General features: G+C 43.6%; 1 protein-coding gene across 3 annotated transcripts in view; it reads right to left on the reverse strand.

Moving 5' to 3' along the window:
- Positions 1-27,727, reverse strand: part of KNTC1 (kinetochore associated 1) — a 101,633-nt gene that overhangs the window by 12,486 nt on the left and 61,420 nt on the right. For 2 of the 3 annotated variants that reach the window (XM_062181877.1, XM_062181878.1), the window contains exons 40-53: positions 26,653-26,757; positions 26,129-26,257; positions 25,157-25,273; positions 24,217-24,326; positions 20,988-21,195; positions 18,453-18,542; positions 16,986-17,157; positions 16,840-16,898; positions 16,509-16,725; positions 8,845-8,918; positions 8,135-8,345; positions 7,555-7,664; positions 3,996-4,042; positions 1,666-1,744 (exon numbers count right to left, since the gene is read on the reverse strand). In XM_062181877.1, the coding sequence (XP_062037861.1) occupies positions 1,666-1,744; positions 3,996-4,042; positions 7,555-7,664; positions 8,135-8,345; positions 8,845-8,918; positions 16,509-16,725; positions 16,840-16,898; positions 16,986-17,157; positions 18,453-18,542; positions 20,988-21,195; positions 24,217-24,326; positions 25,157-25,273; positions 26,129-26,257; positions 26,653-26,757 (1,728 nt within the window). The remainder of the gene's footprint in view (positions 1-1,665; positions 1,745-3,995; positions 4,043-7,554; positions 7,665-8,134; positions 8,346-8,844; positions 8,919-16,508; positions 16,726-16,839; positions 16,899-16,985; positions 17,158-18,452; positions 18,543-20,987; positions 21,196-24,216; positions 24,327-25,156; positions 25,274-26,128; positions 26,258-26,652; positions 26,758-27,727) is intronic. The other variant, XM_062181879.1, reaches the window with a different exon arrangement.

Raw genomic sequence — 27,727 nt, forward strand, 5'->3', positions numbered from 1 at the left:
GGGCGTTCTTGAGGCTCTTTTCCTAGTAATATCAAGATGTTATGTGCCCGTCACTCCGTGTCGATATTTGCACCTCATGGTGCGACAGAAGGAAATTTGCTGGCAGAATCCAGGCAGGGCCTGGCTGCTGTCACAACCACTATACATACATGCAGGATTAAAAATCTATAAGGATTTTCATGCCAGTTTCATGATGAAGCAGACAAAATTAATTTTACTAAAACATAATTTATATGTATAATGTACTTTCAAAAGTTATTAGAAAAGTAGAATTAAAATATGCATAGTTTTTTGTTTTCTTTCAAAGATATATTTATTTATGTAAGAGGCAGAGTTAGAGAGAGAGGAGAGACAGAGAGAGATCTTCCATCCGCTGGCTCACTCTCCAAATAGCTGCAATGACCAGGGCTATGCCAGGTCAAAGCCAGGAGCCAGGAGCCTCCTGTGGGTCTCCCATGTGGGTGTAGGAGCCCAAGGATTTGGACTATTCTCTGTTGCTTTCCCAGGTGCATTAGTGGGGAGCTGAATCAGAAGTGGAGCAGCCAGGACTTGAACCGGCACCCATGTGGGATACCAGTGCTGTAGGCTGCAACTTTAACCTGCTGAACCACAGCACTGGCTCCCATAGTTGTTGTTTTTTTTTTTTAAGATGTATTTATTTATCTGAAAGGCAGTTACAGAGAGCCAGAGGCAGAGAGACAGAGACAGAGAGAGAAAGGTCTTCCATCTGATGGTGGCTTTACCTGCTATGCCACAGCACCAGCCTCCATAGTTTTTTCTTAATAATTTTCTTCATGAACTTTCTGTGGCCCCTTCATCTGCATTGATCTTAAATTTTTTTGCATTGAAATAAGCTTACCTTTTATTCCACTTTCCACGAACTTTTAGAAGTACCCTTGTTTACCATATTAATATGAACTAACCTTTGAATACACGTTACTATCAATCAATTAATTAAAACAGTCATTAATACTCTATAGGGCAAAATGCTATGTATACATAAAACATCCTGTAGAATGGTGTTTTCAGTGAGAAGTACTTACCTGGGGAAGTTGTGTCTAACTAACCACTTTGGATTGGCACAGCTCCCTTTTTTCTTTGAAAAAATGACCACAAGCCAAGTAACATGGGAGGGCCAGGAAAGAGATTTGCTTCTTCCTGTCACTGCAGCCTCTTTCCTTTCCTTCTCTCCAGGAACCCCTGGCCTGCTGGCTCCTCAGCCTCCCCTCTGCTCCAGATGTCTCCAAGGACATCTGTAGGTGCGAAAGCCGCAGGCCACGCAGGCTGAAATCTAGCTGGGACTTGGCAGCTGAGTAGGGACAGCCAGATCATGCAGGGCCTTAAGGCCAACGTGCAGACTTTTCTCAGAGCTCCCTTTGTTTGGTCCCCCGGGATCAGGAATCTCGACTGACCAGGGAATTAATAACCTTGAAGCTAGCCTGCCTGAGGAAACTGGCAACAGGTACACAATTCAGGCAGCAAAGCACACGTCACAGAGGCCAACTGTAAAGGGTGTAAAGTGGACACAACAGTCTTTGTTTATAAAGTCAGGTTGTTCTGAGTAAGTACGTGAGTACTATCTGAAATCAAGCATAGTAAATACACAGGGGGAAAATGGTAATCTGAGATGCATAGGTAGGTTTCTATCAAGTGTCCAGAACTTACAGTTGTAGCTGATGTTGCAAATACAAACAGCATTCTTGAACTATAGTCCAGTGGACGGGACTGGAGGAGATACACAACTCTGGGGAGAAAAAATTTTAGTTACACTCATGTTTAAAATTTGGTGAGAGCTCACCAAAACAATAGACCAGTGCTTCTGTCCACAGTAAAAGGCATCACATCCCAAATGTGAGCCAGAGGATCCCGGGTCAATGACCTTTTTTGCTCTCCCTTTAAAGAAAGCTTAATCATGTCTTGAGTTCTTTCATAGCTAAAGGGGAGAACACACACAGTAAGCTCCAGGCCTCAGCCTCTTCATTGGTAAAATACTGGTCAGTCTCTGATGATTCTTAAGTTCTCCGTATTTAAGAAACTGAATAGTAAGGCCAGCGCCGTGGCTTAACAAGCTAATCCTCCGCCTTGCGGCACCGGCACACTGGGTTCTATTCCCGGTTGGGGCGCCGGATTCTATCCCGGGTGCCCCTCTTCCAGGCCAGCTCTCTGCTATGGCGCGGGAAGGCAGTGGAGGATGGCCCAAGTCCCTGGGCCCTGTACCCACGTGGGAGACCAGGAGAAGCACCTGGCTCCTGGCTTCAGATCAGCACGATGTGTCGGCCGCAGCGGCCATTGGAGGGTGAAACAATGGCAAAAAGGAAGACCTTTCTCTCTGTCTCTCTCTCTCTATCCACTCTGCCTGTCAAAAAAAAAAAAAAAAAAAAAAAAAAAAAAAAAGAAAGAAAGAAACTGAATAGTAAACTCCAATGAATACTGCACATGGACTTGTTAGGGCTGGCGGGCTCCTCCCTCGGCAGGAGGAATCAGGCAGACCAGAGGAGGGGCAGGCAGGGCTTTCGGTAGGAAAAAGCAGGAAGGTCTGAACTTTACATGAAATGTGCTTTGGGGCCGGCACTGTGGCATAGCAGGTAAAGCTGCTGCCTGCTGTGCTGGCATCCCGTTTGGGCACCGGTTCGAGTCCTGGCTGCTCTACTTCCGATCCAGCTCTCTGCTATGGCCTGGGAAAGCAATACAAGATGGCCCCAATCCTTGGGCCCCTGCACCCACATGGGAGACCCAGAGGAAGCTTCTGGCTCTTGGCTTTGGATTGGCACAGCTCCGGCTGTTGCGGTCATCTGGGGAGTGAACCAGAGGATGAAAGACCTCTCTCCTTCTCTCTCTCTCTCTCTGCCTCTCTGTAACTCTGCCTTTCAAATAAATAAATAAATATATTTTTAAGAATGTGCTTTGGGGACTTCACTTTCTTCTTCTCCCTGGATTATTTCTAAGACTTCTCACATAGCTGAATCGGTTAAATACTCCAGCAGTTACATCCTACTTGAACAAAGGTACATTTGCCTTTAAATGACTAAACAAGAGGGACTGGGGTTGTGGTGCAGTGGGTTAAGCCACTGTCTGAGATTCTGGCATCCCAAAAGCACTGGTTTGACTCCTGGTTGCTCTGCTTCTGATCCAGCTCCCTGCTAACGTGCCTGGGGAATGTAGCAGAATATAGCCAGAGTACTTGGGCCTCTGCCACCCACCTGGGAGACCCATAGGAATTTCTGGCTCCTGGCTTTGGCTTGCCTAGCCCTGGCAGTTGTGGCAATTTAGGAAGTAAACCAGCAGATGGAAGATCTCTCTTTGTAAATAAATCTTTGTAAAATAAATCTTACAACAAAAGACTATACAACGACAAGGTGAGGTCCAGAGAACCAGTGGAGTTAAGTGGTTAGGCCAGCTCTGCTCCAAACCATAAGAAATTCTTTTCTTGGGTTTGTCTTTCCACATCTCTTCTCATTATCAGATCTCCATGGTTAAGGTAGAGTATGTGGCCTAATGAGCCACCTGACTAACTTCTGGTCTAGGCCAGGAAAGGCAAAAAGCTGGCATGTGTGCCACCATACCCTCCCCTGTGTCTATGCCAGGCAGCATTAATGGAATGCCACAATCTTTCAAATCAGACTTGGCACATTTGATTAAATCAACGTGCCTTCCTCACCTCAGTCTCAGGTTAGGAGGACAAAAAGAATCCGGTGGCCCTAATCTGAATCCCTGTAGTTTACCAGGATGAGAGAACTGACAGTGGCCTGGGAGCTAAGTCCTAGCAAACAGAACTTTCCTCTGTTCAAGACGCACTCCCTGCCACAGATGTTCTAAGCATCCTCATGGAAGGTTTGGAAATTTCGGGTGCTGTCTTCTCACAGCTGAATGTGAATGACTTGATTCTTCTGAGACTCTAATCTCAGCTATACCAAGAAAGTCTCTTAAAAAATGTATTGGTAAAAGTCCTGCTGGGCATCAAGATTTAGACAAATGTAAGAAAAGGAAAAGAATACCTCCGGAGGGCTTCATCTTCCTGAAGTTCACATAATTCTGATGGCTTCTTTGGGAAAAAAAAAATAGGAAAAAAAGTGAATCACCAAAGAGTTTGACTATACAAACTTCCACCTTAAAAAATCTGTCCAATGAGACACCCAACACAGCAGACTGTGACAGGCAAACCTCTCAGCCCAGCTGCCTGAGCAAACAAAACAAATGCTCCCGGCTCCTGGAGCTTGCATTCTTAAGGTAAAAATTTTTTTTTTGACAGGCAGAGTGGACAGTGAAAGAGAGACAGAGAGAAAGGTCTTCCTTTTTGCCATTGTTTCACCCCCCAATGGCCGCTGCGGCCGGCATGCTACAGCCGGCGCATCGCATTGATCCGAAGCCAGGAGCCAGGTGCTTCTCCTGGTCTCCCATGCGGGTGCAGGGCTCAAGCACTTGGGCCATCCTCCACTGCACTCCTGGGCCACAGCAGAGAGCTGGCCTGGAAGAGGGGCAACCGGGACAGAATCCGGTGCCCTGACTGGGATTAGAACCCGGTGTGCTGGCGCTGCAGGTGGAAGATTAGCCTATTGAGTTACGGCGCCGCCTCTTCGGGTAATTTTTTAAAAATTATTTATTTATTTATCTTCATTTTATTTTAAAAGCAGAAAGACAAAGAACAATCCACTGGTTCATTCTCCAAGTGCCTGAAACAGCCGGGTCTGGGCGAGGCCAAAGCTAGGAACTCCATCTGGGTCTCCTACATGCGTGGCAGGGACCCAACTACTTGAGCCACCACCTGCTAACTCCTGGGGCTCATGTGAGCAGGAAGCTGGAATAGGAAGCAGAGCTGGAACTTGAAACCACACACTCTGATATGGGATGTGAGTGCCTTAATTGCTGTGCCAAATGCCCATCCCCAATTGGGCAATTTTTAAAAGGAAAGGACTCAATGAATTTTAAATGAGTCATTCATCAACTTGGAATATATATTTATTAGGAATTACATAGCTAGGTGCTATCTATAGACTACATACTTTCAATTCAAATTCACGTGTAAGTTAAAACAAATATAAATGGGGACTGGCTCTGTGGCATAACAGGTTAAGCTGCCACCTGCAGCACTGGTATCCCATGTGGGTGTCTGTTCAAGTGCTGGCTGCTCCACTTCTGATCCAGCCCCCTGCTTATGTGCCTGGGAAAGCAGCGGAGGATGGCCCAGGTGTTTGGGCCCCTATACTCACGTTGGGGAACTGGAAGAAGCTCCTGGCTCCTGGCTTCAGCCTGGACCCCAGTGCTGGCCACTGTGCCCATTTGGGGAGTGAACCAGCAGATGGAAGAGCTCTCTCTCTCTCCCTCTAATTCTTTCAAGTGAATAAAATAAATCTTTAAAAAAAATCTATAAATGCTGTTTTCTAAGAGCCAAACATTGCATGTGGTCTAGACATGCTTCTGACTCCTCAGTTTCTTTTTTTGTTTTTTTGGACAGGCAGAGTGGATAGTGAGAGAGAGACAGAGAGAAAGGTCTTCCTTTTTGCCGTTGGTTCACTCTCCAATGGCTGCTGCGGCTGGTGCATCGCGCTGATCCGAAGCCAGGAGCCAGGTGCTTCTCCTGGTCTCCCATGCGGGTGCAGGACCCAAGGACTTGGGCCATCCTCCACTGCACTCCCGGGCCACAACAGAGCTGGCCTGGAAGAGGGGCCACCAGGATAGAATCTGGCACCCCAACCGGGACTAGAACCCGGTGTGCCGGTGCCGCAAGGTGGAGGATTAGCCTGTTAAGCCACGGTGCCGGCCCACTGACTCCTCAGTTTCTTTTTTTTAAATTTTATTTTTATTTTATTTTATTTTTTTAAAATTTTTTTTGACAGGCAGAGTGGACAGTGAGAGAGAGACAGAGAGAAAGGTCTTCCTTTTGCCGTTGGTTCACCCTCCAATGGCCGCCGCGGTAGCGCACTGCGGCCGGCGCACTGCGCTGTTCCGATGGCAGGAGCCAGGTGCTTCTCCTGGTCTCCCATGGGGTGCAGAGCCCAAGCACTTGGGCCATCCTCCACTGCACTCCCTGGCCACAGCAGAGAGCTGGCCTGGAAGAGGGGCAACCGGGACAGGATCGGTGCCCCAACCGGGACTAGAACCCGGTGTGCCGGCGCCGCAAGGCGGAGGATTAGCCTGTTGAGCCACGGCGCCGGCCAACTCCTCAGTTTCTAACAAAGCTCAGTCCTTGTTCCTGGGAAATACTTTAAAAATATTTGTTGAGTTGAAAGTTAAGTAATTTAAAAATTACTAATTAAGAACCTAATGTCATGTTGGGACAGGTTGGGACAGGCTGGAACAGTGGGTTAGGCCAATGCTTGAGATGCTGGATCCCATATCAGAGCGCTGCTTTGAGTCCCAGCAGCTCTGCTTCTGACTCAGCTCCCTGCCCATGTGCCTGAAAGGCAGCAGAAGATGGTCCAAGAGCTTGGGCCCCTGCACCCATGTGCAGAACCAGGACACAGTTCCTGGCTCCTGGCTTTGGTGTGGCCCAGAACTGGCTGTTGTGGCCATTTAGGGAGTAAACCAATAGATGGAAGATCTTTCCTTCTCTTAAAAAAAAAAAAAAAAAAAAAATGGGGCCGCCACTATGGCGTAGTGGGTAAAGCTGCCACCTGTAGTGCCAGCATCCCATATGGGTGCTGGTTCAAGTCCCAGCTGCTCCACTTCCGATCCAGCTCCCTGCTATGGCGTGGGAAAGAAGTGGAAGATGGCCCAAGGCTTTGGGCCCCTGCACCTGCATGGGAGACCTGGAAGAAGCTCCTGGCTTCAGATCGGCGTAGCGGCCAAATGGGGAGTGAACCAGCAGATGGAAGACCTCTCTCTCTCTCTCTCTCTCTCTGCCTCTCCGCCTCTCCTCTCTCTGTATAATTTATGCATGGGGCGGTTGTTGCGGGTAAAGCTGTCGCCTGTGGTGCCAGCATCCCATATGGGTGCGGGTTCGAGTTCCAGCTGCTCCACTTTCGATCCAGTTCTCTGTCATGGTCTGGGAAAGCAGTAGAAGATGGCCCAAGTCCTTGGGCCCCTGTACCCATGTGGGAGACCGGGAAGAAGGTCCTGGCTCCTAATGGGTTTGGCTCAGGCCGCTGTGGCCATCTGGGGAGTGAACCAGCGGATGGAAGACCATCTTGCCTTTCTCTGCCTCTAACTCTGCCTTTTCAAATAAATAAATAAATCTTTAAAAAAAGAACTGATGGATCTTGCAAGGGGTATGTAGAGATTCTTTTATACTATTCTTACAACTTTTCTGTATGTTTTAAATTATTTCAAAATAAAAAGTTAATTACATGAACCTGAACTGAAGATCAGACTGTTTATTTCAATAATACTCTGAAATCATCAACTAAAAGGTAAAATAGCTAGAAAACAGTATTGAAACAAAAAGAAAAGGTAAACAACCTCACTGAAACGCATCAGAAGGTACTTTGATAAGCACTAGCGCCTTCTTTGAAGACCACGTCCATAGAAGGCTGTGCTGCATGGGGCCAACAGCCAGGCTCGGAGGCGAGGCCCTTGGCTCAGACTCAATAACACATGCTCTTGGCCTGGAGCACTTACCTCACCAGGTGCTGCTGAAGGGCACAGCCACTTTTCCAACAACATGTCCCAGATTTTTTCCAAATTAATTTCATTGACTTCAGCAATTTCCTTAGCTGCTGCGTGAATATCTAAGAAATCCAAGATAAAAAATTAAGAACAGAAAAAACTCCAGTTTTCAATACAAGGTAACTGAGATTCAAAGTGATAATTCTGCGGTGGGCATTGGGCTGGTGGATAAGAAGCTAGTTAGGACACCTGTGTCTCAGTTTGGAGTGCCTGGCTCAGTCTGACCCCTGGCCCTGGCTCCTGCTTCCCGGTTCCTGCTAACGTGGACCCTGGAAGGCAACACTGTTGGCTCAAGGAATTGGGTTCCTGCCACCCAGGTAGGAGACCTGGACTGAATTTCTGGCTCCTGGCTATGGCTCCCATCGACTAGAGGATTCTGGGGAATGAACCAGAATATGGGAGACTTCTATGTTTTTTCTTTCTGCCTTTCAAAAGAAAAAACAAAAAAAAGAAAATACCACCCACTCAAAACAAAAAAGATCATTATTATTTTTGGACAAAAAATAAATAAATAAATACAGTTTGGCCTCACCAGGATAACTGTTACCACATGAGTTCCGAATTCTTTGGTTTATGCTAGGATGTTCGTAGAGACTGACGATGAGATGTGCCGGCTTCCCTATGCCTCTTAAATACTCCGCAGTGTTCAGCTTGTGGGCTATGAGCACGGCTTCTGTGCCTGATCGCCGGAACTGGACATGAAGCTTCTTCAACAAAGCCTGGGCCTTTTCCCGTGTTTCATCCTATTAAATAATTCCAAAAAATTACTTTGTAGAACTCAATGAGGCTAAGCACCTCTCTATTAGCCCAGGCCTCCCTTCCACAGCTCTGTCCTTAGAGAGCTTTGCTCTCCCCTTTAGGTACCAGGGCAGGAGGAGGAAGACACTACCCACTACAATAAAAAGAGCGGTGGGAGATGTCCACATCTTCTACCAGAGTAGGTGGGACTGAGTCCCAACTTCTCTACCTCCACTCCAGCTTCCTGCCAACGTGCCTGGGAAGTGGCAGATAACCGCTCAAGCACTTGGTTCCCTGCTAGCCACCAGGAAGACCCAGAGCGAGTTCCAGCTCTTAGCTTTGGCCTGGCCCACCTCTGGCTATTGAAGGCACTTGGGTAATTAATTTCCAGGTGGAAGATTTCTATCATTCTGCCTTGCAAATAAAAATAAATTTTATAAAAAAAAAAAAAAAAAGAAGTAGAAGAAGAAAAGAGAGGCTCTCAATCTGGTAATTTAGACACACCTGAGGCGGGACATTCTCTAGCCATCTCTCAGCTAAATACAGGCAGAATTTCAAACTTGACATCTTAAAGGAGCCTGAAAAGATACAGAATAATAAGCAAATCTTAATCCTCTCAACACAACGGATGTTACTCAAATTAACAAGCCTTTAAAACTTTTGTGATCTACTTATTTTTATTCATTTGAAAAGCAGGACAGAGAGAGACACAGATATATATTCCATGCTCTGGTTCACTCCACTAACAACCCTGCAACAGCCAGGGTTAGGCCAGGCTGAAACCACAAGTCCAAAACTCAGTCTGGCTCGCCCATGTGGGTAGCAGGGACACAATTACTCTTGCCTCCCAGGATGTGAATTGGCAGGACACTGGAACCATGAGTAGAATTAGAGTCTAACCCCTGGGCTGGTGCTGTGGCGTAGTGGGTAAAGCCGCTGCCTGCAATGTCAGCATCTCATATAGGTGCCGGTTCGAGTCCTGGCTGCTCCACTTCCAATCCAGCTCTCTGCTATGGCCTGAGAAAGCAGTAGAAGATGGTCCAAGTCCTTGGGTCCCTGTACCCATGTGGGAAGAGGCTCCTGGCTCCTGGCTCTAGATCGGTGCAACTCCAGCTGTTGCAGCCAATTGGAAAGTGAACCAGTAGATGGAAGACCTCTCTTTCTGCCTCTCCTCTCTGTGTAACTCTTTCAAATAAATAAATAGACCTTAAAAAAAAAAGATTCTAACCCATAACCTGAAATGACATGGGGCTCCCTAAGTAGTATCTTAAATGCTATACCAAACACCCATTCCAGTAAGCTTTATAAAATGTGTACAAATGGGTGTCAGTGTTGTGGCATCGTGGATAAAGCTGCTGCCTGCAATGCTGTCATCCCATATGAAAAACAACTCGTGCCCTAGTTGCTCCACTTCTTACCCAATTCCCAGAAGATGGCCCAATTGTTTGGGCCCTGGCCACAACTTGGGAGACCAGGATAAAGCTCTTGGCTCCTGGCTTTGGTCTGACCCAGTGCTGGTAGTTATGGCCATGTCGGGAGTGAAACAGCAGATGGAAGATCTCTCTTTCTCTATCTCTTCTCTCTCTGTAACTCTGCTTTCCAAATAAATCAATCTTTAAAAAAAAGTATACAAATAAAGACTTGGGATTTTTTTTTTTAAAGATTTATTTATTTATTTCAAAGTCTGAGTTAGAGAGAGAGAGACAGAAAAAGAAAGGAGAACTTTCATCCACTGGTTCACTCCCTAAGTGGCCACAATGGCCAGAGCTGGGGCTGTCTGAAGCCAGGAGCCAGGAACTTCTTCCAGGTCTCCCATGTGGGTGCAGTGGCCAAAGCACTTGGGCCATTCTCCGCTGCTTTTCCAGGCACATTAGCAGGGAGCTGGTCCAGAAGTGGAGCAGCTAGGACTCAAGCTGGCACCCATATGAGATATTGCCACTGCAGATAGCTTAACCTGCTGCACTACAGTGCTGGCCCCAGGATGGGTGTTTACCTGGTTAAGTGCCCATGTCCTACACAGGAGCACCTAGGTTCAATAGCTGGCTCTGGCCTCCAGTTTCCTGCTGATGCAGACCCTGGAAGGCAGTAGGTAATGACTCAAGTAATTGTTCCCTGCTGCATTTGTGGGAGACCTGGATTACATGGCCCCAAGCTTCAGCATGGCCTGGCTCCAGGCATTATAGGTATTTGGGTAACAAACCAGTAGATGGGAGCGTTCTCTGTCTCTAGAAAAATAAATTAAATAAAAACAATTTAGATCCTTGACACACCCTCAACCCTGAGGAACCAAACACAGCTCTCGGTCCACACTCATCTCAAGCCTCTAAGGCTCCACTGAAAGCAGACAGTCCACTTAATATAGAGCCATAGTGTAACAAGAAAAAACACCACAGTGAAGAAACCAAATATCTCCAACATGCCAAACAACAAACGCAAAAACCAAGCTAACAAGAACAAGGAAGAAACTATGACGCCCCCAAATGAAAAAGACACCCCAATTCAAGATTATGAAGATGATGAGATCGAAGAAATGCAAGAAGCGGATCTCAAAAAATTGATAAGAACATTAAGAAGTTCTCAAAAACAAATTCTTGAACTACAGAAATCCTTCATGGACAAGATAGAAAATCTCTCTCGTGAAAGTGAAATATTAAGGAGGAATCAAAATGAAATGAAACAACTAGTGGAACAAGAAACTGTGATAGTGACTAGAAATCATAATGAAATGAAGAATTCAATAGATCAAATGACAAACACATTAGAGAGCCTTAAAAACAGAATGGGCGAAGCAGAAGAGAAAATATCAGACTTAGAAGACAGAGAACAGGAAAGGAAACAGGCAAACCAAAGAAAAGAAGAAGAAATTAGAAATCTAAAAAATATTGTCAGGAATCTACAGGATACTATTAAAAAACCCAACATTCGGGTTCTAGGAGTTCCTGAAGGCATGGAGAGGGAGAAAGGATTAGAAGGCATTTTCAGTGAGATACTAGCAGAAAATTTCCCAGGTTTGGAGAAGGACAGAGGCATCTTAGTACAGGAAGCTTATAGAACCCCTAATAAACATGACCAAAAGAGATCCTCACCACGACACGTTGTAATCAAACTCACCAGAGTGAAACATAAAGAAAAGATTCTAAAATGTGCAAGAGAGAAACATCAGATTACTCTCAGAGGATCTCCAATTAGACTCACAGCAGACTTCTCATCAGAAACCCTACAAGCTAGAAGGGAATGGCGAGACATAGCCCAGGTACTAAGAGAGAAAAACTGCCAGCCCAGAATATTATATCCTGCAAAGCTCTCATTTGTGAATGAAGGTGAAATTAAGACTTTTCATAGCAAACAGAAACTGAAAGAATTTGTTGCCACTCATCCTGCCCTGCAAAAGATGCTTAAAGATGTGTTACACACAGAAACACAGAAACATGGTCACCAATATGAAAGAAGGTAAAGGAAGGAAACCTCACAGCAAAAGATCACAGGAAGCTCAATTTCTCTTTGACATAGAATTAAACTCTGATTCTCTGTTAAAGCAATGTGTTAAAGTAATCTATTATGTTCTCTTGATGTCTGTTAAATTCTAATTGTTCAAAAACAGCTGAATTTTTATTAAGAGCTATGGGTTATTTAAATATGTGCTTTTTTCAAAAATTTGAATAATCACCTTGTAACAATGATCAAATTTGGTCTATGTTATGTCATGATTTTAAGAAATCTTATTTCAACCAGATATTTTGGATTTTGAGCCTTCTTGGCATTCTTGACAGGCATTCAAAAAATCAAAGTTTCAAACAATCTGGTCTCTAAAATTTCCAGTAAATCCTGGACTTTGGTTTTTCCAGTTTGGGCCCAACTGAAAAAATCGAAGGACCTATGTCTCTCATCTTATAGAGACACCAACTAATCAGTCTATTTGGAGTATATTAGAAGTACTGTCAAGATGTGATGTGGTACCAGACTTTAAGTTTCTATAATGGAAAATGCTATTAATACAAATGTTTGAGAATTAAAAAGTCTAATGATCTTGTGTTACTAGACATGATAGTTATCTTAATGAGAAAGCCCCAGAGGCTTAAAGGGTTAAATACTTGTAAAATCCTACAGGTGCTTTCAAAAATACTGTGAAGTAAGCAAGTGCCTCTTGTTGGTTGATGAGTTTATAATTTTAAACATGGCGACTTAAAGTCTTTTGTCATCCACAGTTATATATGATCTGCTGCTCATAAAACTAAAGCGTTGTTGGTTCTGTGTTTAGCTGTCCTCCTATAGGTTCCTATGGACTTTTTCCAGCCACTTTTATTGTATTCAGTACTTTGGGATGGCTCTGTAAACAGATGAAGCCAATAATGTATTAACAGTACCAACTGAGAGAAAGTATGGTTAACTGAGGTTACTAAAAACAAAAAGCAATTCAAATCAACTGGCAATCTACAAAAAGAGTTAAAGATTTTAAAAGCTATTATTAAAATTGCTATATTGGTCTATTATGCTATATTATATGTGTGTACATATTGTATGTCCACATGGGGAAATTTTATTAAGAGTTTTATTTTAAATGGCTTATAGATAAGATTGTCCATAAATTTAAGCTGCTAAAATCAATCAAAGATACATTTTAATTTGTGGGACCTGAATCTGTGTACCATATGTTTTAGACTTGTTGGTAGAAAGAAACTAAAAACATTTTAGATGGTTGTTCTTCAGTTTACTGGCTAAACAAACTACACCATGTTAAATATTTAAGAGGTGTTTTCAAATACATGATTCTTAAAATTTATAGAAGGCATTGGACCTTCTGGTAAATGTTTTCTTAAGTTGTTATCTAATGGTTGAAACGGTTTGCTAAGTATTCATGTGATATTGCTATTGTCAGCAAGCGATCTAGGACTTGCTCCCTCATTTCTCTATTCTAAGCCCAACTTGTTCTTTCATTTCTCTATTCTCTTCAAGGTAGGAAACTAATTCTATTATGAAGGAATCTGTAGGATGCACAATTTAATCTTTAGACCTTATAAAAGAGATGGCTAACATTTTTCTGCAATAGCATAGCCAAAATAAGAACTCAAATAATAATCTCATAGCTAGATTCACTTCGCCATCAGCGAAGTATACAGTAAGTAGAAAAAACCTCCCTTTCAGACCAAAGGGAAAGAAAGTTTTAAAGTGAGAATATAATTTTCCTCATGGGCATTGTCTACCTTAGAAAAACTACTACAGAACATGCCTGTGACTATAGACTTGTAGTTCAGGCCACCGAAGATTAGAGATGGGACACGGGCACTCCCTTGACTTGCATCCTCTGGTCTGCTTTAACACAAACCAGGAGGAAAAGAAAGCTCGGCATCAGAAGCAATGGGTGGCAGGCCTATTAATGGCTGATCTGTACAGTGATCTGCCCTCAAGGAGACCCAACAGGCCAGTCTACTGCAGTGGCTTTCAATGTGGTAAGCCTGGGCTTCAGCAGAAGTCAGCTTGTGAAGAGCCCTGGCAGCTCTGCCAAGAGTTGGATCACTGGAAATGGACCTGCCCTGGAGTCGAAGGATGCCCAGGTCAGAGCCACAGATCTTATTGGCTCTAAGCTGAAAAGCCCTTCACTCAGCCCAACTTCCAAAGTGACCACTGCAGCTGAGGGGATGGTCAAGTAGGGTCAGCAACATTGCAGGCAGAACTGTAAATTTCTTGTTAGAGATGCCCCCTGCCTTTACCTGGCCAGTTCTCCTCCCAGGCCAGCCAAGTAATGAAAGTCAACAGAGTGCCTTCCCCTAGGAGGTTCACACCTCCCTTAGGATATACCCCATGTGAAGAGATAGATAGGTCTGGGCCTCTGAATTTACAAGGCCTAAAGCCCACCAGATTATTATCAAGCCCCTTCTATCAGGTTCTATTTGCCTCTCAATCAGAAAACTTAATTGTAGCTTAGACAGCACCTTTCTTAGCTCCTCTAATAATGACTCTGTCCTTTGTTCTAGGCCCTGTCTAGTGCACTTGGGCCTCATTCCTTTGTAATCATAACCTCTACTCTACCACCAATGGCTCTACTCCCAACATGTGTGTACTGATGGTCCTCTTCCCCACTTAATGCTGTATAATTGTTCAAACCTGGTAAATGCCACTCTTAGGATCATTGGTTACTATCCTCACTCTGTCTTTTATGACCTTGTCTAAATATGATCAGAGTCGGCAAACTTGGAAGGCTTCCATAGCCTTGGCAACTCATGACGACAGCCTAGGATGGTTACTGGCGCCATAAACTAGAGTGTCAATTTGTTGGGTCAACAACAGGAGCCACTGTGCAGTTGCTCCTCATGTGGGATCTCTGTCCTTAATGTGCTGTACATTGTGATTTAATGCTGTAACTAGTACTCAAACAGTATGTTTCACTTTGTGTTGCTATGTGGGGGCAAACTGTTTAAATCTTTATACTAAATTGATCTTCTGTATATAAAGAGAATTGAAAATGAATCTTGATGCAAATGGAAGGGGAGAGGGAGCGGGAGAGGGGAGGGTTGCAGGTGGGAGGGAAGTTATGGGGGGGGGGGGAAGCCATTGTAATCCATAAGCTGTACACTGGAAATTTATATTCATTAAATAAAAGTTAAAAAAAATAAAATAAAAAGAGATTTAAAAAAAAAAATAATAAAAAAATAAAAACAATTTAAAGATGACTGAAGGCCAGCGCCGTGGCTCAATAGGCTAATCCTCTGCCTGCAGTGCCGGCACACCGGGTTCTAGTCCGGTTGGGGCGCCGGATTCTGTCCTGGTTGCCCCTCTTCCAGTCCAGCTCTCTGCTGTGGCCCGGGAGTGCAGTGGAGGATGGCCCAGGTCCTTGGGCCCTGCAACCACATGGGAGACCAGGGGAGGCACGTGGCTCCTGATCAGCGCGGCGCGCTGGTGGCAGCGCGCCGGCCGTGACAGCCATTGGAGGGTGAGCCAACGGAAAAAGGAAGACCTCTCTTTCTCTCTCTGTCCACTCTGCCTGTCAAAAAAAAAAAAAGATGACTGACATAGTAGAAAGCAAAAGTCTGGGGCCTGGGCCGGTGCCACGGCTCAATAGGCTAATCCTATGCCTGCAGCGCTGGCACCCCAGGTTCTAGTCCTGGTTGGGGCGCCAGATTCTGTCCCGGTTGCCCCTCTTCTAGTCCAGCTCTCTGCTGTGGCCCGGGAGTGCAGTGGAGGATGGCCCAAGTGCTTGGGCCCTGCACCTGCATGGGAGACCAGGAGAAAAACCTGGCTCCTGGCTTCGGATCAGCGCGGTGCGCTGGCCGCAATGCACCTGCCGTAGCGGCCATTGGGGAGTGAACCAACGGAAAAAAGGAAGACCTTTCTCTCTGTCTCTCTCACTGTTCACTTTGCCTGTCAAAAAAAAAAAAAAAAAAAAAAGTCTGGGGCCAGTGCTGTGGAGTAGCAGTAAAGCTGTCGCCTGCAATGCCGGCATCTCATATGGGCGCTGGTTCTATGCCGGCTGCTCCACTTCCAATCCAGCTCTCTGCTTTGGCCTGGGAAAGCAGTGGAAGATGGTTAAAGTCCTTGAGCCCCTGCTCCCACATGGAAGACCCAGAGGAAGCTCCTGGCTCCTGCCTTCAGATCAGCACAGCTCCAGTCATTGTGGCCCTCTGGGGAGTGAACCAGCAGATGGAAGACCTCTCTCTCTCTCTCTCTCTCTCTCTCTCTCTCTCTCTCTGCCTCTCTTTCTCTGTGTAACTCTTTCAAGTAAATAAATAAATCTTTTTAAAAAAATTATAGATATTTTCCAAATTAGCTACACAGCATATGAATATTCCCTATTTTTTAACCGGTTTCTAACCAACGAGGCTTTAAGTAACTTTTTTGTCATAACAAAAATATGGCAATAAATGTCTCTGTGTACCTGCTTGGTAAGTGAGAACGTCTGAGGTCACTGTTGAAAGCCTGACTGGACATTAGGAAGAACATATCAGTTCCTAATTCTACCAACAAACTAAAGGCAGGGCTATGGCTCTTACCCATGGCCCAGCAGCAGAGGGTCCTACTTCCTTTAGTTGAGGCCTGGAACATTCAGCAGTGTCTCACGACTAGCAGGCCAGCACAGGCATTATCAACCTATCAGCCTGCGTCTCCAAGGAGATACAAACGGAGAACATCTTGCTTACCATGATTTCAGAAAACAACACAGGAGCAGTCCATACCTTCTGGGATTTCCTGGGTGAGAGTGATGGCAATTGCAACAGCCCACTCCGGGTTGACTATAGACAGTAAGTAGGACTCGATGGTCTGAGTGATCTTGCTTACTTCCTTGCTGATCAGCGTGGACGGTTTGGCTTGTGTGAACTTCAGGAGCTTTGGCTTGAGATTTTTTTCAAAAACATGTTTGGCCGTAGATACATACAGAGTATCCAGAGAGAACTTTCAACAAAAGGAAAGGTAAGGGTTGACATGAGAGCAGCACAGAATCCTGCTGCTCAGGGTTAGAACTCACTACAGGACAAAGTAGCATCTTACAAAGTTTGACCCCATTACCTTCATTAATTTACAGATTAACAGCAATGTGGGAAAGGACTCCTCGCTGAGTTCTGTGGCTAAAAATGAAACAAGCAGAGTATGATTTGCTTAGGCAAAAAAACTTCAGCTACCCAGTAAAATTCAGAGGAAGTTAATGAACTTACAGAGAATCTTCCAGAAGTTCTGTGCTGTGCCAAATAATATCAGATGGAAAGGCAGTCTAGTGTGGGCAGCTGGTGGCAAAGTTATGACATGCTCCAACATATATTGATATTCCAAGTCCACAGGAGGAGAAATCCTTTTGTATGATTCCAAATGTTTCAGAAGACTCAATGCCTATATTAGAAGAAGAAGATATTTTCTGGTAAGAGTAACTCAATCCTAAAAGTTTCAAAATTGTCTAATTCTACATCACCATAGTTCCATAGTTCCATTCCTGAGATGCTCTTATTTTCAAATGAAAATCAAGGGGCCAGCGCCGTGGCATAGTGGGTAAAGCTGTCTCCTGCAGTGCCGGCATCCTATATGGGCACTGGTTTGAGCCCCAGCCGCTTCACTTCTGATCCAGCTCTCTGCTATGGCCTGGGAAAGCAGTAGAAATGGCCCAAGTACTTGGGCCCCTGCATCCATATGGGAGACCCAGAAAAAGCTCCTAGCTCCTGGCTTCGGATTGGCCCAATTCTGGCCATTGTGGCCATCTGGGGAGTGAACCAGCAGATGGAAGACTTCTCTCTCTGCCTCTCTAATAAATAAATAGATCTTAAAAAAAAAAGATAATCAAAATATTTTCTAATTTTCCCTGTAATGTTATTCTAAAATACGATTATTTAAAAAGCCAAAGCAGGAGAAATCAGCAGTATCTGTTGTTGGAAGGATGTTTCACAAAGAGAATTTGGCAGTTCTTGAAAAGCTCTTCAAATAGCCTGATATGTACTTCAAATATACATGACTTCATGTTAAATACAAAGGTTACAGATCTAAAATTAATTCTGAGTATCTTTCCCCCACCCCCATTTTATATCTTTTATTTAGGGGCATGTAATGTTGTCTAAATTCTTAATAATTAGTCCATTAGTAACTTCATACTCATGGAAAGATTTAAATTCCTTCAATACAGCAAAAAATAGGATGAAGATGATGAAATATGTAAGCAAAAAAATCTACTCCTTTTAAAGAAAAACATCTAGAAAAATGCAGTTCAAACAGAGTTCAGGCTAGCGCCGCGGCTCACTAGGCTAATCTTCTGCCTGCGGCGCCGGCACCCCGGGTTCTAGTCCTGGTTGGGGTGCCGGCTCTGTCCTGGCTGCCCCTCTTCCAGGCCAGCTCTCTGCTGTGGCCCGGGAGTGCAGTGGAGGATGGCCCAAGTGCTTGGGCCCTGCACCCACATAGGGAGACCAGGAGGAAGCACCTGGCTCCTGGGTTTGGATCGGTGCAGTGTGCCGGCCGTGGCGGCCATTTGGAGGGTGAATCAATGGAAGGAAGACCTTTCTGTCTGTATCTAACTCTGCCTGTCAAAAAAAAAAAAAAAAAAAAAAAAGAGAGAGTTCAAAGGATAATCTAGAAAGATATTCAATAATTTTGTGATCTAAATAAAAACAAAGATTTTTAAATTCTTAATGCATGTATCATACCTGATTAATATTAATATTGGTTATCTTCTCATCAGCTCTTTCTATAACTTTCAGGACAACTTCAATCATCTCATAGTCATAGGGATCCAACTGTATTAAAAATATTAAAATTTTATTAAATATCATCACAGATTATTTTATTCAATAATTTTTATCAGTACAGCTTACAAATGATCTCAGTGCACTACGTTATGCAATTTTTTTAAATGAACTAGAATTTTCTCATCTCTAAAATTACCTATATTACGTGTTTTAAAATGTGTCAAATGCTACCAAAAATGCTACACAAGGCAATATTGTTTCAGTAAAGAAAGGTTTAAGAGTACTACAAACAGAAAAAAAAAAAATCAACATACTGTCAAAATTTCCTAACTGTACCAGACTTTTAAATGGAAGTTCTATTTCTTCCTTATTTGACGGAAAAATCAAAATAGGAAGAAACTGACCTGTTCTTGAAAATCACTAGAATTTTAGACCTCCAAGCAAGTGTTTCTCAGAGGATTCTGCTTTAGCTCTGGGGGTATCCATATGTGCTATGAAAACAGAGTGACTGCTCTTTGCACCTTTCTGCCCACTCAACTGTTGTTTTGTTTCTATTTTTTAAATGACAAGTAAAGAGACACAAATCACAATGCTGGACAAAGTGGGATGATGACCTACTGTATGAGAAAATGTGAGTCAGTCTATATTGGCTGAATCACAGGCAAAATATAAAGCAAATATTTCTTTCATTTCAGTTTTATGTCCCTTGCCTCTACCTTCATTTCCCCAAACTATCCCTTGACTTAAAAATCCTAATTCTCAGGGCTGGCACTGCCGTGCAGCAGGTAAAACTCCCGCCTGCAGTACCAGCATCCCATATGGATGCTGTTTCAAGTCCTGGCTGGTCCACTTCCAATCCAACTCTCTGCCATGGCCTGAGAAGGCAGCAGAGCATGGCCAAATGCTTGGGCCCCTGCATCATGTGGGAGACCAGGAAGAAGCTCCAAGCTCCTGGCTTTGAATCAGCTCAACTCTGGCCGTTGCGGCCATTTGGGGAGTGCACCACCAGATGGAAGACCTCTCTCTCTCTCTCTCTCTCTCTCTCTCTGCCTCTGTAATTCTGCCTTTCAAATAAATAAATGAATCTTTAAAAAAAATTCCTAATTATCAGATGTCTTAAGAAAAAGGCCAGAGTGTAAAAATGTACGCATGAAGACATTTTAACAATTTATAATAAAATTTACAAATAATTTAAGTCTATCCATAAAACACTGGTTAAATACAGTATATTATCTGTATAGTAGAATAAATATGCATATGTCGAAAATTAGATGTACATGCACTGACATGTAATGATAATAGGTTAACAAAAAAAGTACAGATTTAGTGTAGGACAGGCAGTACACAAACTATTATCATTTTTATTTCTAAGGAGTAGGATTATAGGGAAATCTTTTTCATTTGCACCTTTCTCTGTAGTTTGATCCATTTTCAAAGAACATGTGCTTTTTTTCTTAACATCTACTTATCTATTTTCATGTATTTAAAGACAGAGTGACAAAGAGAGAGACAGAGACTTTCCATCTGCTGGTTCATTCCCCAAATGGGCTGGGCCAGGCTGAAGCCAGGAGCCTGTAATTCCATGTGGATCTCCCACATGGATGGCAGGGGCCCAGGCATGTTCATCTTCTACTGCTTTCCCAGGCACATTAGCAGGGAGCTGGATCTGAAGTGGAACCGCTGGGACATGAACCAGCATTCACTTGGGATGTGCCACAATGCCAGCAACTTCCCCTGGACTGTAGAAACTGAACACGTTCAGAGCCTAAGTGTGGTGGTATAACAAGCTGAGATGCCACATGGGTAGCCCCAGCCATTGTAGCCGTTTGTGAAGTGAATCACCAGAAAGAAGATCTCGCTCTTTCTCCCTCTCTCTCTGTGTAACTCTGCCTTTTAAATAAATTTCTAAAAAAAAGTCCAAGGGGAAAAAAATCCTGTTTGTATTTTAAAAAATAAAAAAGATAAGAGGAAAATTGTTTTATTAAGCTGTATTGAAAATATCTAAATCTAGAGTTGGGGTAGATGCTTTGTGCAGTGGTTAAGACACTATTTGAGATGACCGCATCCTACGCTGGAATACCTGGGTTCAAATCCTGACTCCACTCCTGATTCCATCTTCCTGCTAATGTGCCCTAGGAAGCAGCAGGTAATGGCTCAAGTGCTCAGGTTCCTGACACTCATGTGGCAGGCCTGGACAGAGTTCCAGGCCCCTGGCTTTGGCATTACCCAGCCCTAGCTGCTATAGGCATTTGGAAGGTGAGTCAGTGGATGGAAGAGGTCTGTCTCTATTTCTCTGCTTTAAAAAAAAAAAAAAAAGAAAGAAAAGAAAAAACAAAACAAAAGAGATATCTGGAATCATTTCAAAATTAAAAAGTTAACAAAATTAAAAGTTAACTGGACTTACACATCCAGTTTGTTACAAAAAGTCTATAATCCATCCTGGAGGGAAGATGGCAGAGATGGCTGGGCACACTCTTCGCGCCACTCACCCACCTTGTGCAGTATCCCACTAAGACTGATGACCAAGTCTTTCGTGCTTGTCAGTAAAGGAACCATTTCAATGGCTTTAGCCAGGAGTCTGGAGTGCTGGCGCCTTGGAAGCTCCGTGCTTGCATCTCCCTGGCTGTGGCTGACACTCGTGTTGTGGAGAAGTGTTTCGATGAAGAGCTGCAGAGCTGCGTCACAGTCTAACTGGAACGTGCTGAAAGAAGGATTCACGACACACTCACTCCCTAACGCCTGCAGCTCCACGTGGTTTCTGACAGAACACCCAGGCTCTTGTTCCTGTCACCAACTCCATAATGTTAATCTTCCTGCTGTCAAGTCTCTTAATCAGCTAAGCCTCCTGTCATCAAAGCTAATTATTACCTTTCATCAGACAGTACTCTTGGTGGGGGTGTAAACTGATAAAATATTGGAGAAATTTGTAATAAAACTGAAAATATGTACATCCATTTCTACGAATTTTATGTTAGTAGACAAAGACATGCAATAAGGATTCCACTGATTGCAATAATAAAAAACTGGAAACAACTCAACTACTTATCAATAAGGGGCTGATTCAATAATTCACCTATATAAAGGAATACCAGAGTTAACAGGTATGAGGACGATCTATATGTACTAACCTTGAAAGACATACTGCTAACTTAATGAAATGCTATAACATGATATGTAAATATAATTCTGCTGTCGACAGATTTTATAAAATGCATGATAGTATGTGCTCAGGGAAAAGAAAAGATCAATACAGGCCAAATGCGTTTAGCAGTGCTATCCCTCAGCCTCGGGATCATGCGGGATTTTGATTTTAACATGTTCTGCTGAGTTAAAAAAAATTTGTAATAACAGAAATGCCTTTCTAGGTCCTATTAATAAAATATCAATACTTTAATTTACAATTCAAAATCACAAAAATATCAAGAAAAGCTTTAGGAACCATCCTTTTAAAGTCATTCTCTGATGTTCTAAAGGCCATCTAAATTTATTTAAATGGATTGCTTGAGGCTAAAGTATCATTATCCTTCAAATACAAATCACCAGTGCCATGAGTAGAATAATCCTGAAATGAACTTAATATTACTACACCTATTTAAACTTCAGAAAAGAGTTCTGCACCACACAACAACACCTAACAACCAACCAGGAGTTTGGGTTAATAAAGATAGAGTGCATGCACTGACTTTCGGATCTTGGGCAATCATAACCAAAAACAGTTTAGTTGTGTTATTTCAGAGTTTGGAGCTGTGGGCACCCTATGGGCCTTGACTGGTAGGTTTAGGACCCTTTCTCTACTCCTCACTATCTATTACATGAAGAACAGGATGTCTTCCTGGAAAAGGAAACTCACTGAGCAGCTTCATTATAAATAATTCAGATTCTATTAATCTGTCACAATTTGGATGGGGTTTTGGCACCCTTGGTATTTTTGTAGCAGTCACAGTTTGATCTTGAGTAGATCATGTCACAGGATTTTTCTCCTATGTCAGCTGGCAATACTATATAATAAAAAAATTGACAATTAAACTACATGATGTGGGGCCAGCATCGTGGCTCACTTGGTTAATCCTCCACCTGCGGTGCCAGCATCCCATATAGCCGCCGGGTTCTAGTCCCGGTTGCTCCTCTTCCAGTCCAGTTCTCTGCTGTGGCCTGGGAAGGCAGTGGAGGATGGCCCAAGTGCTTGGGCCCTGTACCCGCATGAGAGACCAGGAGGAAGCACCTGGCTCTTGGCTTCAGATCGGCGTAGTTCCTGCTGTAGCGGCCATTTGAGGAGTGAACCAATGGAAGGAAGACCTTTCTCTCTCTCTGTCTCTCACTGTCTAACTCTATATATATTCTTATATATTTTTCTATAAATAGAAAAAACAAAACAAACAAACAAACAAAAAACTACATGATGTGTGTGAGAACACTTTAAAACCAATAATGTATAAGCAAATGAATGTTTGAATTTACTGGACAGAAATGTCTGATGTAAAGTAAAAATCACTGAAGCCAGCACTGTGCAGCCACCGCCTGCAATGCTAGCATCCAAATGGAAGCTGATTCGAGTCCCAGATGTTCTACTTCAAATCCCGCTCCCTGCGAATGCGTCAGGGAAAGCAGCAGAGGATGGCCCAAGTCCTTGGGCTCCTGAACCCAGATGGGAGACTGGAAGGAGCTCCTGGCTCAGGCCTGGCATAGCCCTGGCCATTGGGCTATTTGGAGAGTGAACCAGGGAATGGAAGACCTTTTTTTCTGTCTCCCTCTGTAAATCTACCTCTCAAATAAATAAATAAATCTTAAAAAATATTATTCTCATTTTACTTGAGAGGCAGAGACACAGAGAGATATTCCATCAGCTCACTCACTCTCCAAATGCCTGCAAGAGTCAGGGCTGGGCTAGGCTCAAGCCAAGAACTCAGACTGAGTCTTGGTCTCAGAGGTGGGTGGTGGGTGACAGGGGACGAGTGCCTGAGCCATCATCTGCAGTCTCCCAGGGCACCTGACAGCCAGAACAGGATCTCAGCTAGAGGGACTGGGACTCACATCAGGAATGCAAATACGGGATGGAGCTGTCTCAAGTGGCAATTTAAGCACTGTGCCTGCTCCATAAGTTTTGAGTTTTATTTGGACTCTATTCTGAGTACTTTGATGAATCTTGTGCAAACCACTCTGTCCTGCCTGAGATGTGATTTAATCCTTTGTGCACCATATTCACACTGCATATACCACCTGCTTGTTAGGTACTTAGTAGTTATCTCAGCCACCAAATCGAAAAATCACAGTACAAGGGGGTTGAAAAATTTCATGGAGGGCTAGGAGTTTCATGCAGTGGTTAAGATGCCGCTTGGGCTGCTCGTACTCCATCCTGCAGTAGCTGGGTTTGAGTCTGAGCTCCATTCCCGATTCTAGCTTCCTGCTAATGTGCATCCCAGGAGAAACCAAATGCTGGCTCAAATGGCTGAGTCCCTGCCACCCACATAGGAGACCAGGATGGAGTTCTGGGCTTCGGTTTTGGTCTGGTCCAGTCCTGGCTCTTATGGACATTTGAGGAATAAACCAGAAGATAGAAGATAGATCTCTCTTTCTGGCTTTGAATTTACAAAGTTTGGGGGTAAGTAAAAGAAAATACCAAAGGCTTGTGGGTCACCTGTAATCATCTTTATGACTTCTCAAAGTAAGGATTACTAGTTGGCTAAACTAACAGCATAAATACCACCAAAGCTTAAAGATTTACCTGCAATATTCCAGAATGAGGCTTGTGTCCATATCTATGTTCTTCACAAGTGCTTTAATGAGGTCTTTCTTGGTGAGGAAATGCTGCCTGAAAACTGGTTGAAAGGAGATCTAGAAAAAAAAGGAACAAAACAAAAATAATGCTTTCCATTGAAATGGATCAGAATAAGGACAACATCATGATTTGCCTTTTTACTACCTTTTTTGGAAAAGATACATTTTTCTGTAGCTCCTCCAACTTCTATTTGCACCATGCTACCCAACCCAACTGTCATTCTGAGAGCTGAGATGGACTTGGCTGTGGGTTCAAAAATCCCTCTCAGCCACCCTAGCCTTTGCTGCCTCACCAGGACAGGCTGGGTAAGGTCAATGGAACACTGGTCCCACTGCACAGGAATCAGGCTGTAAAACACAGGCCATTTCTACAGAGCCTACCTTCTGTGTAAGTCAACTATTTGCAAATAAAGCATTCTATATTTTTAGTAAAGAAAACAAAGTTTTATTTGTCTGCTCTTCGGCAAAGTCAAACATAAGGGCTGTATATTTTTACCTGCTAGAGGTTCTCAAAGCATGGTCTACCTGTGTACACATTTTAATATCATCTTTGCTCAAATAACAGAGGCAAAAACCAAAAATGTGAGGCTAAAGGTTAGGCCTGAAATAGCATAAATGTCAACTGATGCCAGTTAGGCACCTATAAATGGGTTAGCTAAACAGATAAAATATCAGGCCCCTTTTAATTTCCTTAAAAATATGGAAAAAAAGGAAACAAAGCACAAAGTCCTCACTTCTACACCAATATGGGTACTTGGTATGACTACAACAACTAAGATAGTCCACACATTCTCTTTCCAAAAGTAAGGGACGAGACCTTGGTTTACATGTCTAGCTGGGTAAATGCAAGAATGGATGAAATGTCACAGCAACTCACGAATACTCACACCAAGTCGACCAAGACGAATGCCCCACTGGGCATCAGTACTGAGTTCATGGAACTTAAGCCCCATTTCAATTTCTCGATAGAGGCTGGCCAGCTGAGAGCCCACCAAAGATATTGCCTAAAAATAGTAAAATATGATTGAAATTCTGTTGCACAAAGAGTAAGTGCTTCCAGCATCTTCACATAGAGCCTAATAACAATAATCAGGCTTTCTTTGTGATAACAGTGCTTCATACACCGTTATGACTTCTTACACATTATTCAGATAAATCAGTTTTTTATATGATGCCATAAATTTACTCTGGCTTTCCTTCATAAGAAGTATTATTTATCCTGAAGGCAACATCTCACAAAAGAATTTTTTTGTTGTTGCTGACAGGCAGAGTTAGACAGTAAATGGCTGCTATGGCCGGCGCGCTGTGCCGATCTGAAGCCAGGAGCCAGGTGCTTCCTCCTGGTCTCCCATGCGGGAGGGCCCAAGCACTTGGCCATCCTCCACTGCCCTTCTGGGCCACAGCAGAGAGCTGGACTGGAAGAGGAGCAACCGGGACAGAATCCGGCGCGCCAACCGGGATTAGAACCCAGGGTGCCAGCGCCCCAGGCAGAGGATTAGTCAAGTAAGCTGCGGCACTGGCCACAAAAGACAAATTTTAAAACAAATAATAGTCATAGTACATTTTCTGTTCTTTTAACTTGTCTAAAAAGAACAACTCATGAGTCCTGATTTCCAAATACACTGGAATAAGCATAATACGTGAGGTCCTAAGGCGTCCTTCAGATTTTAAGAAATAAGGAACATCTTAATTCTTCTTGTTGAGCAATGCTTATGACGTGCATAAACATTCACCAGTCATGGGCATTAGTCTCATGTTCCTTTATTAAATAACTGAGATGAGGTGGCAAAGCCAACTGTGTTTTGTCCCCTAAATTTTTAATTGTTCAAGAACTGAAGGTGTGCTTCCTTATGGCATACCAAAATTTTGTCGTAATTCTGCCAAGCTTTATCTATGAGCTTCCAGAGATTTTCAAACACGTCTTTTTCAGGTAAGAGAGTGCAGTAACCCAGTGCCAGATCAAGGTCGACAACGCGACAGTTAAATACCTATGGGAAAAAGGCATAAACAGAATCATATTCTTCATAGTCAAACAGAATTAAAAGTATTTCAAGACTCATTTGTCACAAAACTACATTATAGATGCTATGAAAGCCAGAACTCTAGAACTCAATCCAGGTCTGACATGGCTGGCAGGGACCTAAATACTCAAGCCATCATCTGCTGCCTCCCGGGGCGTGCATTAGCAAGAAGCTGGACTTGGAAGCACAGCAGGGACTTGAACTAGGCGCTGTGATATAGAATGTGGACAACCCAAGTGATGTCTTAATGGTTATGCCAAATGTCTGCCCTGAATCATAAACTATTCAAGCATATGCAGCCTTGACTGTGGTTAAAAACCCAAAAGGAGAAAACACAGATTTTACCAAGAACAAAAACTTACTTTGTGCAAAAGTGTTGTAGCATTTCCCCTGATGAACATAACAGATTTTTCTTTCAATTCTGTAACAATATGCCTTGATTGAACTAATGCGGTCTCTCCAAACAGCTTTTAGAAGAGAATAAAACAATCTTTAGGTTGACATCTACAATATCATCCTGAAAATTTCATGAACTATTTTTTTGTTGTTGTTTAAGATTTATTTAGGGCCTGGGGCTGTGGTGTAATGGGTAAAGCTGCCACCTGGAAATCTGGCATCCCATATGGACACTGGTTTGACTCCCGGATGCTCTGCTGCTGCTGCTGCTACTACTACTACTATTTTTTTTTTTTTTAAAGACTTATTTATTTATTTGAAAGGCAGAGTTACAGAGAGGCAGAAGTAGAGACAGAGAGAGAAATCTTCTGTCTACTGGTTCACTCCCCAGATGGCCACAATGGCTAGAGCAGTGCCAATCCGAACCCAGGAGCCAGGAGCTTCTTCTGGTTTTCCAACATGGGTGCAGGGACCCAAGAACTTGGGCCATCTTTTACTGCTTTCCCAGGCCATAGCAGAGAGCTGGATTGGAAGTGGAGCAGCTGGGGTTTGAAACAGTGCCCAGTCACTGCAGGTGACTGCTTTACCCACTATGCCACAGCGCCAGCCCTGATGCTCCACTTCTGGTCTAGCTCCCTGTTAATACACCTGGGAAGGCAACAAAATATGGCCCAAGTGCTTGGGCCCCTGCACCCAGATAGGAGACCCAGATGAAGCTCCTGGTTCCTAACATTACTGGCCCAGCTCTGCCATTGCAGCCATTTGGGGAGTGAACCAGCAGATAGAAGATCTCTCTCTAAGTCTTTCAAATAAATAAATCTTTAAAAATATATATATTTATTTATTTACTTGAAAGAGTTTCAGAGAGAAAAAGACAGAGAGAGAGAGAGAGAGAGAGAGAGATCTTCTGTCTGCTGGTTCACTTCCCCGGTGGCTTCAACAGCCAGGGATGGGCCAAGTCAAGAGTCAGGATCATCACTCAGGTGTTTCATGTGGATGGTGGGGGCCCAAACGTGTGAGCCGTCTTCCGCTGCTTTTCCC

Source organism: Lepus europaeus, chromosome 23 (assembly GCF_033115175.1).
Source record: "Lepus europaeus isolate LE1 chromosome 23, mLepTim1.pri, whole genome shotgun sequence".
Lineage (NCBI taxonomy): Eukaryota > Metazoa > Chordata > Mammalia > Lagomorpha > Leporidae > Lepus > Lepus europaeus.